Source organism: Candoia aspera, chromosome 13 (assembly GCF_035149785.1).
Source record: "Candoia aspera isolate rCanAsp1 chromosome 13, rCanAsp1.hap2, whole genome shotgun sequence".
NCBI lineage: Eukaryota > Metazoa > Chordata > Lepidosauria > Squamata > Boidae > Candoia > Candoia aspera.
In genome coordinates, this window is record NC_086165.1 from 586,416 (window position 1) to 598,458 (window position 12,043).

The 12,043-nt window shown below is 52.8% G+C and overlaps 1 protein-coding gene across 1 annotated transcript; it reads left to right on the top strand.

Annotated features, from left to right (window-relative positions):
• Positions 1 to 594: 594 nt before the first annotated feature.
• On the top strand, positions 595 to 11,812 carry AQP9 (aquaporin 9). Its single transcript, XM_063314081.1, has 6 exons — positions 595 to 833; positions 4,919 to 5,045; positions 7,109 to 7,246; positions 8,450 to 8,568; positions 9,071 to 9,288; positions 10,535 to 11,812. Exons 1-6 carry the CDS (start codon positions 732 to 734, stop codon positions 10,710 to 10,712), a joined length of 882 nt encoding a protein of 293 aa, XP_063170151.1. The 5' UTR covers positions 595 to 731; the 3' UTR covers positions 10,713 to 11,812.
• The last annotated feature ends 231 nt before the right edge of the window (positions 11,813 to 12,043 follow it).

Below are 12,043 nucleotides of genomic sequence, written 5' to 3' on the forward strand. Positions count from 1 at the left end.
GCGATGGCTGTTAGCCAAGGGAATCGCACAAACCTGTGGCGGAGAATCAGCCTCAACTGCTGGGCTAGAGAAGGTGCATAATGAGAAGTGGGTCGGTGCCCTCCCTTCCAGCCCTAGGACTCACCTGGGCATGTGGAGGCAGCCTGTGCCCCTGAAGCCAGGGGTGGATCCCCGCGGCCCAGGTGTGAGCCTGCCATGCCGGCTGCGCACACCTCTTGGCAGCCTTCCGGGAAAGGCTCTTCCCGAGGCTCTTTGGCACCAGCCAATCGCCTGGCACTCCCCTCACAGGTTATATAAAGAGAGTCTCTCCTTTCCTCGCCCTTCTTCTCCTCCTGCACCTTCACAGGTTTTTATTTGGGGGCTGGATCACAACTGTGTGTGTGTGTGTGTGTTATTTGCCCAGTTGGCAGGAACCTGAAGGAGCAAAGTTGGTTGGCTTCTCCTGGCAGCAAGTGGGGGGCTGCTCTGCATTATCTCCTGGATGGTTATAAATAGCGCAGGGCCGCATACTGGGAGGGCGCACGATGGAAGCACTTAAGGAGTGATCAGGGAAGGCAAAGCAGGCCCCTGAAACCCCAGAGTGGTCGGGTGACTGCGAGCACCACTGTGGGGCTCTTGGGCTCTCCCATTTTGCCATCTGAGTGAGGGTGCCAAAGTTCAAAAAAAGCAAGAGGAAAGCAAATTTTACTGCACATTTTCAGAGTCAGAACAAACAAGAAGAGGACACCAGAATGACAAAGAAAGCGGGAAAGAACCTGAAAGAAAAATTTGCCCTAAAGAACAACTTGCTGAAGGAAGGGCTGGCGGAATTCCTGGGAACCTTCATCTTGATCGTAAGTATGGCCTCCTTCCTTCCTTCCTTCCCTCCTTCCTTCCCTCCTTGCTTGCTTGCAGAGTTAGCGTAGTGTAGTTTGCCTCCAGACTGGCTGCAACATGCAGGCAGTTGGCTGACCTGCAGTAGAGGAGTGAGGGGTGCTGGGAATGTTGCTCCAAAGTTAATGCGCACAAAAATTGCTGTTGCAGCTTGCCGGCTAGAGGTCTGCTTGGCCAGCTTTGTGAAAGACCTGAGTCATTGGGTTTCGATCCCGCACCTCCACCCATTGCCCCAACTGTCCTGGGGTGCCTCCCATGTTAGGATCTACTACTGGGGGAACATTCTTGCTGCATCAGGGTTAATGTCCTGGGGCAAGAGACCAGGCTTAGTAAGAGGAGGAGAGGGAGGGAAGTAAGAACAAGGGTATGATGCTCACAGGCCAATTCGCCTCCGGATTATAACTCTATAAATCCCTGCCATGGTGATAGAAGGCTTTCCATCAGTAACTACAACAAACCATTTACAGTTCATTATAGATACCCAGCTACTATTTGGGCTTGGGATGCAAATGCAGCTTCTCTTTTGTCCCATGTCTGACAGCAACAGATGTTAGATATTATGGCAAACTAGGAAAGAGAAATGGCAAAATCATAAGAGCATCCGGGGGTCTCAGGGGCTGGTTGAATTGCTCACTACCCAGCCTTCAGACAGCAGAAATCTAGACTGGCATGAACTTGGCTGTTCCCGCGACCAACCCCAGTCCTGCCTCTGTTCCCAGTCGCTGCCAGTCACCGGCCTCCCGTCCAAGGTGGCAAAACCAGACAGACTGTGTGCAGTTTGAGGCTGTCCTTGGCCAATGTCAGCACTAGAGGCAGATAGGCCTTGATCAGGGTGCAGCTACAAGCCAACCTGAAGCTGCTTCACTCCTGGGCCAGAGATGAACTGCAGCCCCCAAGTGGAGATACAGCAGTGGGGAGCCAGGACAGGTCTGTGCCATGGCTCTGTCAAGACAGGGTCTCCTGGGACCTCGGGTGCTTCAGGTGAAGGGTCCTTCAACAATCTTCTGGAGAACTCATCCAAGGCAGGACCCTGCCCTGGCTCATTGGAAAGACCGGAGTTGCACAGGATGTTGAAATACAAGCTCCTTGGAATGGACTAGGAATATATAAGGCCTGCTGTTCTAATCTAATCCAGAGTTTTCTAATCATGCACTGTTCTTAGCTCTGTGTATTTCTACAGTTCTGAGACAGAGTGAGTGAGAGGGCCATGGAGGGTGGACACCAGAGGGGACAGGAACATCCTGCAGACCACTGCCCCCATGCCACCAGCAGAAGGCCCGTGGACCTGCATTAGCCATCCTGCCAAGTCTCCCATGGGGGCGGCAGTGGGCTGGCAGAATCTTCTCCCTGTGTGGCCAGGCCCCCGGCAGGGCAAGGGAAACCCAGGCACTCCCAGCTGCCATGTTCTCCCCTGCCCAGCTCCCCCGGCAGAACGACCTGTTCCGGGACATCTTTCCCTGAGCAGAGACCGGTTATGTGAGGGTGGTGGGGAGGAGGCTTACAAGCGGCTGTAATCTCTGCTTGATCTGATGCCTCTGTGATGACAGCTTGGTGCCGTTAGGGGTTTGCTGCCCATGCACAACCACAGTTTTGGTGATTTCGCCCTCTGGAGGGTTCTGTTTTAACTTGTTCCACAATACAAATCATGGCAGGGTTGGGGAGAGAGGGAAGGTACACCTCTCCATGGCAGAAAATTGTTCGACTTGGCCCTGCAGATGCCCAGGAGCAGAAGCAGAGATGGATGGCGCATCTGCCCAAGAACTCATCACTTGCCCAGCATCTGGCTTTTCTTCTCCCGACCCTTCATTTAAACAACTTTCTTCTCAGCCCAGAGAGAAGCCCATCAGTGTCAGTGGCTTCTGTTTTGACTTGGTTGTGCTTGGTGCCCCAGTCTCTGCCCTCCGGCCCATTTCATCCCCCCCCCCCCGGGTTCAGTTAGGAAACTGCTGGGCAAAAAGGTGGGAACTGCTGGGCAAAATGCCTGCCAACGTGTGGTCCAAGTGCAGCTGCAAGAAATCACTTCTTGGCACCAGGAGGCCTTGAGACACAACCCTGAGGCTGGCTCGGCACCAGCTTTTATACAATCAGGGTGGAATGCAGACACACGGCCTTCTGTTGGAAGCAAGAAGGGGGTCAAGAATATCTGCCCAGAAAAGGTAGCTCAGGTTGCTGCAAGGAAGTCTAGCCACCACCATCTCCCTTTTAGTGCATTCCATCTCACGCAAACCCACTTAATAGCTCTGAAGATTAGAGCACCTTTGATGGCCACGGTGGGCAAGGATTTAATGGGGAGGGGGGAGATGTTCTTTTCATGTAACTCCTGGAGAGATTAAGGAAGATGACCTTGATGGAGGATCTTGCGTATCTCCATCAAGGTCACTTTCCTTACTGTCTACAACTCCAAACCATCCACATTTGCTATTAGAGGACAGGTTGGTGGCCATCAGAAGGCCATCTTGACCTCACTTGCAGGAGGGCCTTTTCAGTGGTAGCTCTAGCACCCTGGGATGCTCCAAAATTCATGAAGGGCTATGATCATATTCTGTCCCTCTCATGCCTGTGTCCCCATTGCTCCCTTGTTCTCCAACACCAGTTCCTGAAGGGCAGGGGCCCTACTTTCCTGCAGTGCCACAACAGCCTTTTGGCCCGCAGAGACCTGAGGGGTAATGATCTCAAGCGGTTCTATGGCTGACCCTGAAGAGAGGGCTACCAGTCCAGTTCCTTGAGCAGCCAAGCTAGTTTGGGGTGCAAAGTCTTCCCCGCTCAATGTGATTCGTATGCCAGCTGCATGCGCGTGCGCACACACACACATGCAAGGGAGGAGGGAGGAACGGAAGCCACCTCTGTGCTGGGTGCACCCACCAAGTTGCCCAGAGTCGAACTGAAGCCACGGAGGCTTGACCTTCACTGTTGAAAGAAGCAGCTGCCTTCTGGGCAGGAAAAGGCAGCAGGAAAAAGGAAATGTCAGGTCCACTCCTACGCTGCTGAAGTGAAATGCAGCCTGGACTTATGGAGCTGCTGGCTTCACGTAACGGATCTGAGCTGGGCAAGGTTTAGCATGGAATATGCTGGAGATTGGCCCAGCAGAGCCTGTGAAGAAGGCCCTGAAGGTGGTCTCTCGGGGACCCCAAAGAGGAGAGGCTTTCCCCAACATCTCTTCAAACAAGCTCTAGTCTCAGGACACATTTGGGGCCAGGGGCAGGGTGGGGTGGGGAAGAAGCCCTTGAGCAAGCATAGAGGTACCCCATTTCATTCCGTATTTCATAGAGGTGCTTTCCTTATAAATCAAATGCTTTTTCTTCTATGGCCCTGACCTGAAAATGTTCTGAATACACCCACCCACCCCTCTTCAAAAGAGCGATTAGGCTGACAAAATAGGCATGTTTAAACTTTAGGCTCCACACCCCATTTTGCCTAATGACTCCCCAATGATTCAGTCATTGTGATGGATTAAAAGAGAAAGAATTTAATCACAACATGGATAAAAAAAATAAAAATTTAAATGTATTTCCAGACCATAAAACCTCAACGTTGGAACGCTTTTCTGAAATGCCATCACTGCAGCGCCTGAGAATCTGGACCTTTTGTTCACAGAACCATTAATCTGGAGCCTTCCTGTGAAACAAAAGGTTTTCTTGATCCAACAAATATTTGTCTGACATTAACTATGCACAAAAATTATGGCACCTCAGGGCCATAAGCAAAGATACGCAAAAGGTCTTGAACAGTCTTAAAAGGATGACAAATTGCTTTTCTCTCTCTTGCTCGCTTGCTCGCTCACACACTCATGCACACCCACGGGACACACTGCTTGCCTAGGGCAACGGGTTCAGCTGATACCACATTCATGAACAGAATCAGCTTCTAGGGATTAGGGGCTTGTTTTCATCAGAAACAAGGAGAGCATACCTACAGTGGGATGTACCATCTGGATGAAAAGGAGACGGCATCTTGGGTTGAGATCTGGGCATCTTGAGAGGGGAGAGTGTAGCTGCCCAGCTGGTGACCAGTTTCCTTCCTCACTTTTCTCTTTCCAAAACCGCAGGCCCTGGGCTGTGGGTCTGTGGCGCAAACGGTCCTGAGCAGAGGGACCCTGGGAGGAGCATTGATGATCTCGGTGGGCTTCGCCATGGCTGTCACCCTCGGTGTCTATGTTGCAGGAGGCATTTCTGGTAAGCTGGCATGTGCCACTCCATCGGTTTTGGAAAAGAAGTCTCCTGGCAGAGTGGCAGAGGGGTGGGCTGCTGCGTGAGTCTTATTCGCACAACTTAAGCTTCCCTGCGGCCCTTGGCTTAGAAGGTGAGGCCTACTTTGCACACAGAGGTCCCAAGGGCAATGAAAGGGAGGAAAGAATCATGGCCAGCAGCATCAACTGTTCCAAAGAAGACCAGACTTCAGGTGCCCTTTGGGGCCAGAAACCCACCGGCTGGGACTCCTTGGGAGTTCTGGTCCCAGCGGGGGGAGGGGGGTGGACACCAGATGGGGTACCAGATTGGGGAAGGCCCAGCTAGACAGACCAAGGATGAAGCAGCTTCCCTGAAAGATCCTAAGAAAGCATCTCCTTCCAGATGCTGCAAGATGGCCTCAGGAAGGTCTCTTGTGCAGAAGAGTGGTTGGGTCTGTGAGCCCAAAATGTGTAGCATGGCACAAATGGAAACTGATGAGGAGGGATTGTCAAGCTGGGATCTCTCAAAATATCTGCCCTGTTTGTTTTCCTGCCTTTTGCAAAGAGATGCAGAGAAATAAGGGTGCCAGACTGGATTGGGGGAGCGCCAAACTCCATTAGCGCAGGAGGCAGAGATAAGTGGCGCTATCAGTTCACATGGCCTGCACATTGTTTTCTTATCAAAGAAAAATGAATCTCAGCTTCCAAGGCCCCAGCAAGGGAGCAGCAAGATCTGATTGAGCTTGCAATCCAAGAGATTTTTGGGGTCAGCGGGCTTTCAGAGGGAGTTTGTGGCAGATGACAGTGGATACCCTCATTCAGCAGAGGGCATTTGGCCCTGGAAACCTGACCCCGTGATTGGAAGCCCACGGCCCAGGCATCTGTGGATCCAGTGCCTAGTAATCTTGAACCCGATTCCAGCAACTGTTTCCTTCCTCAGTGACCTCCATCTGCCCATACCAAGTCGCTGGTAATCCACAACGATTGCTGCCGATCTATTATTCATTCCTGTTGTTGCTCTTCTGAAATAAACCATTAACCTTCGACTGTGACTTAAAAGAAGGGATATAAATAATTGTAATCCATAAATAAATTATCAGGCCTTTAAAGAGACAATGCTGAAAAAGTCACCTCCTGAAGCAGGCTCAAGAGGTAGAGCCAAATAGCCGCCGCCACCATCCTGCCCAGAAACCGAGTTCACGAAGAGTTCCTTGCGGTCTGGGCAGGTCGGGGGTCCCTCTCCCACTTCTTGGCTGCTTCCTCGCCATAGCCAGGCAGGTGGAGGTAACCTCCAGCCAACAGGGTGCCTTTCTCGGCAGCTCCCCATGACAGATCAGACCGAGGCCGCTGCCCTCAGAGGCCTTTGGTGAAAGTTGGGGCCACCTTCTGCCCTCCCTCTCATGGGAAGGTGGCCCAGTGAGCAGACAGAGCAGGAGGGCCCATTCCCAGCCACAGAATTCCAGGGAGAGTGGCGCTGAGCAACCGGGGCTCTCCAGAGATCCCTCCCTCCCTCCTGGGTCGGTCCTGGCCAGCTGGGCCAATGCAAAGAGAGGATGGTGCCCAACTCAGCCCCATCTCTCCAAACCTGCTGCCTGGGTGCCCGAGCTCTGCTCTTCCCTGCCAAGGGGAAGGGGGAAGGGTGCCCACCAAGACCACTTCAATTTGGGGCATGTTAGAAAGGTGGCCACATATCACCCACCCATTTCAAAGTGCAGTGGGGACATTGGGTCCTGGGATGCCTTTCACCTCCCCACACACAAAAACCAAGCTGCCAGGGAGCAGTCCTAGAGGCCCCCTTGCATCCATCCCCCACCCTGGGCAGGCTGCCAAGGGACAGCCTAGCATGGGCTCCACCGTTAGACCTTCAGAACAGCCTCATCCTAGACTGCGAGGCCAAGTGATCCCAACGTCCCAGGAAAGGCCCTCCGGCCCCGGCCCAAGGAAGGCATCTCCTGGGCAGCCAATGCCGATGTGGCTTTTGAGAAGTGCTCCTGGGCTAAGCAGGCTGTTGCCCCACCAGTCGAGCACCCAGCCAGCCTCTTGCGCTCCCTCTCTCCCCTCGTCTTCTAGGAGGTCACATCAATCCAGCCGTTTCTTTTGCCCTGTGCCTGTCTGGGAAGATGAAATGGGTCAAATTTCCCGTGTATGTCCTCGCACAGTGTTTTGGCGCCTTCCTTGGAGCTGCCCTGGTGTTTGGGATCAACTATGGTGAGTGTGCGAGGGCGGCTTCCTTCTCACCCGCTCGGACCTGACATGGAAAACCTAAAACGTTCTGACAAAAGTAGGAAGTTCTTCCCAGGCCGGCCAGAACTTGTGGCCCCTTTTGTGCGCAGTTTGTCGACTGTGGGCCTGTAAACCCCACTGAGGCATTTCTGAGCAGGGATTTTCCTTGCCCCTTGCTTGAAAGCAGCTTCTGCCCAAGAATCTGCCAGTCCTTTTTCTACCCCTGCGCTGGCATTCCTGAACGGCCTTTAGTCTCATTTGCTGGCTGGCAAGGCTAAACCTTGCATGTTTTCTCGATGCAACTGTTAATTTACTCTTTATGATCTGCAATTAAATAAAGCCCTTAAAACAGAGGCGCCCTTGGCCCGAGTGCCAAGAGGAAGTGAGTTGTTCAGTTCTGCCCCCCACCCCCACCCCACAACTCCTCCTGCTCACAGGGAACAGTCGCAGATCATTAGGAGGCAGGCATAGGGCGGCTCTGCTCGTGTTTCTCAGGGCATCGACCGCCAGATCATGTGCAGAGTGGAAGAACCTGTATTTTCCCTTCCCATTTGGCCGGTTCCAGAACAGCAAGGGCACAGCGGTGCTAAAGGCCCTTCTGGGAGTATCTCAACCAGGGTCCCTTTGCCGGGCTGCAGCTGATCTTTTTTGAACCACCACTTGATGGCCAATCCGATTAACTGAAAACGCTCTGCATTCATTCAGGGGGCAGCACCGTCCTTGGCATTTTCGCTGAGCAAAGTCTCCTCCAAGCTGAACTCAGCTCAGCTCCCGGGGTCCAGCTGAAAACCACCAATGTGGGGCTGTTCTGGCAGCTTCCCAGTTCTGCATTTCTTGGGCCTCTGCCACTCAGACCCGCTTAGCTACCCAGGGCCAGCCCAGACTGGCTCGGCGCTGCCACCTTGCTGGGCCATAAGGTCTCTTCCTGGTGCTGGCCCCTGGACCCTTCTAGAGTGGCCTTATCAGCACTCTGGAACACAGTAAGAAATGCTTCGTTATGGCCTGTGGAACGGAAGGGGAGCCATAGCTTCTAAGCGAGTCCCTCTCTTCCGTTTCATGTACAACCTGACCCGACTGACCAAGCCCCGCGTGTGACTCTCTTTGTGACAGGACGGCAGGCAGTCCGCTTCCTCTCCCAATGCCTGCCGTCTAAATGTGAAGGGCTTCTGCCTGTCACTTCCTTCCCAGATGCACTCATGTTCTACACTGATGGCGTCTTCACCGTCACGGGGCCCAATGCCACGGCGCATATTTTTGCAACATATCCCCAGGAATATTTGTCCCTGACCAACGGCTTTGTGGACCAGGTAAGAAGCAGGGTGTGGAGGCAGCTGGAGCAGGCGGGGGGGGGGTGTTGTGTGGGTGTCTTGCTTTGTTCTTTGGGGGGGATGTGCTGACCCACCCTGGGCCCCAGGAAGGTGCAGGACGGAAATGGGACCTTCTTCACATGAGTAAAAGGCAAAGGGGGCCTTGGGGCTCAGGGGGGCTTCCTGCTGCCCAGAGTCATCTGAGGCAGTTTTATGTTCTGCCCCTCAAAATGTTTGGGCAGTGAACAGTCCAAGAGGAGACTTTTCCTTCTGGGAACGCTTCAGTCCCGAACAGGGCAAAGCAGACCCAGGCCCCTTGTGCAGCTCTCCCATTTCCCTGCCTCCGCTTTTGGGGATAGACGCTGCCTGGACATGGGGATTTGGCCCGTCTTGGGCTCTCTCTGTCCTGCCTCCCTCCTTGCCACCACAAGATCCAGGGCACAGCACGGGGGCCAGAGGAGGCATCACTGCAGGTGGTGAACGCCTTTCCTTGCTCTGCCAGGTGGTTTCCACAGCCTTCCTTGTCCTGGGTATCTTTGCCATCTTCGACACGGACAACATCGGTGTCCCCAAGGGGCTGGAGCCCATCGCCATTGGCCTGCTCATCATACTGCTGACCTCTTCCATGGCCCTGAACAGCGGCTGCGCCATGAACCCTGCCCGAGATCTGGCCCCGCGCGTCTTCACGTACCTGGCGGGGTGGGGGCCCGAAGTCTTTACGTGAGTCCGTGGCTCTGGGTGCAAGGGAGGGCCCAATCGCGGCCACTTCTCATTCCTCAGTTCGCAGCCCATTAATAAGAGAAACCCAGGCCTTGCCTGCTGCCATGCATGGAGGGGGGGACGGGGGAGGGCAGATGCAGCATGTTTTCTCTGCATTGAGCAGGGCTGGGAGGCTGTCGGAAGTCCTTTCCTGAGGTCACCACATGCATCAGTGGAAGAGCGAGATTTGAACATGATTCACCTGGGCAGGTTGGCGGTGCCCCCCCGCATACCCAGAAGAAAGCCCAGAAACAGCAGGATAAGCTGAGGCACAATATCACTGGCTCTGGTCTCCGAGCACTTAATTGATAACTTCCTAATACGTTTAAGACAATGTTTCTCAACTTTGGCCATTTGAAGAGGTGTGGACTTCAATTCCCAGAATTCTGGAAGTTGAACTTCATACCTCTGCAAGTTGCCAAAGTTGAGAAACACTGATTTAAGATGTCCTCCCCTCCTTCAAAGATGCGATGGGTGGTGCTGCTCTCCTCCAAAGCTGGAGAGAAGGAACGGCTGAGCCAGTGCACTGCAAGGCAGACATCTGGTGGGCAGTCCCAGCGCTGTTTTTAACCAGAGCTGATATGCAGCGTCTTCATTGACTTACAGAGATCCTGGTAACATCAAAAAATAGAAGGCTGCTTTTGACTTTTTTTAGCATCAGCAGCACAGTGACCTTTTGTTACTGTGTGGAAACATATTTCCAAATTAAGGGGACTCTGCAGACTGAGCAGGCTTAATTCTTGTCCTCAGAAGCAAAGCAGTTGCCTTAGGAAGAGGAAATCCTGCTGTGCTGTAGCCGTGGCTGGCAGCAGAGAAGCAGAATGGCCATGTGCCGCTTTTAATTTGCTCTGCTCCATGCCCGCGAGCGTGGGGTAAAAGCATGGGAGATGCTTTTTCTGCAGCCAGGCAGCCTTTAATTAAAGACACAGCAGCCACACAAAGTTTTGCTTAAAACAACTCCACTCAATGGGCAACTTCTCTCTCTCTCTCTCTCTCTCTCTCTCTCTCTCTATATATATATATATATATATATATCCCCCAAAATAGAAAATACACTGCAATTCAGCAACATGGCAATGCCACTGGGTGGGTTCTAAGCAAGAAAATAAAGGCTGATGGCTAAGAAAAGGGCTAGAGTGGAAGTAAGTCCCTTTATAGCAAAATCTGAATTGGCAGTAAAACTTGCCCGTTTCTTTCTCACCCACAGGGCCGGTGGTCACTGGTGGTGGATCCCCACTCTCGGCCCAATGGTTGGGGCGGCTGTCGGAGTGGCCACCTACATGCTCTTCATTGAACTTCACCACGTTCCCCTGCCACCCTGCCAGAAGAATGCCAGGGACGCCGACAATGAATATGAGCTTACCCACCTGGAAGAAAGGAAGTAGGGTCCAATGAAGCAGCTGCACCCCAGCCTTGCCTGGAGGGCCGATGCCACTCCCCCTCAAGAGGGCCACACTGCCCACAGAAAAGCCACTCTTGTGAGATGGGGTGGCAGGGGGCAGAATTAACAGTCCTGGCTCCCCCTCGCCACCCACCTACCCTCAAGAAAGCTGTATTTAAATCTCAAAATGAGTCATCACCCCAGGAAGGATGCTTGGAGCACTTTCTGCCTGCTTCTGGCCCATCTCCCCCAGCCCCCCATGAAAGTCTGCCTTCAAATGCAATTTCAGTCCCCTTCTCATATCAAGGAGTGCCTGGAAAAAGCCCAGGCGGATGCATGCTGATCATCCCCCAGTGCCAAGAGGGCCAGTTCATGGCCATCCTTGGACAGTCAGGGAGGCTGTTTTCTGCACCCGAATTCTGAAACCAAAATCAGTTTCAACCTGGGCAGGAAGAGGGGAGATGGACCGGGAATTAGTTCAGCCTCCCCAGGCACAGAAGTTTCCCCAGAGAGTGGTACTTCCTGAGCTGTTGCAACAGATTTAGCATTTCTGAATAATGGCAGAGGGGGGGGGGGCTTGTGGGAGCATCTTTTGGCACTCTGCAGCCACCAGCAAACGGAGTGCAACAGCCGAACGGAAGGAGGTGTTTTTTTCCTCCAGAAGGAGCAGACGGTCCAAAAGAGAGGAAAAGGGGCATAGCAGCACAGCAAGACAAAGCACAATGTAAGAATGGCACAAGAGCCCTACATGCTGGCCATGAACCAAAAGAGGAAATCTCAGAGAGAGGGGACTTAAGACGCAACCAGCTTAAGAAAGAAACATTGATGCATACTAGCAACAGTACAGAGCATAGTGGATTGGTAATAATTGCAAGAGAGTAATAGGTAACGGTAATAGTAATTGAATAGTAATAGTATGGAGTGTAGTATAAACATTATCATAGTACTTCATAATAGAAATTATCATAGCAATAGTACAGAGCAGTGTTTCTCAACCTTGGCCACTTTCAGATGTGTGGACTTCACTGCCCAGAGTTCCCCAGCCAGCAAGTCTGGTATAGTGATAGCAATAGAAGAAAATATAGGAAGCACTCACGTATGACTTTTGTAGGTTGGTTTTTACAAAATAAAGCATCTCCTTAGCCCTTATAGGGAGATATAAAGACACCCCGATCCAGGCTGTGGCGCTTCTGTGTCTCTCTTGAATCTGGGTCAACCCAGCTGGGTACAGCTTGAAAAAGGCCTCCTCTCGCTGGCTTATGCCCATGCACCCTCCCCCGAGCGTTTGACCAGCCTTCCCACGGAAGAGATCTGGCCCGGCCCGCCCAGGCCCCT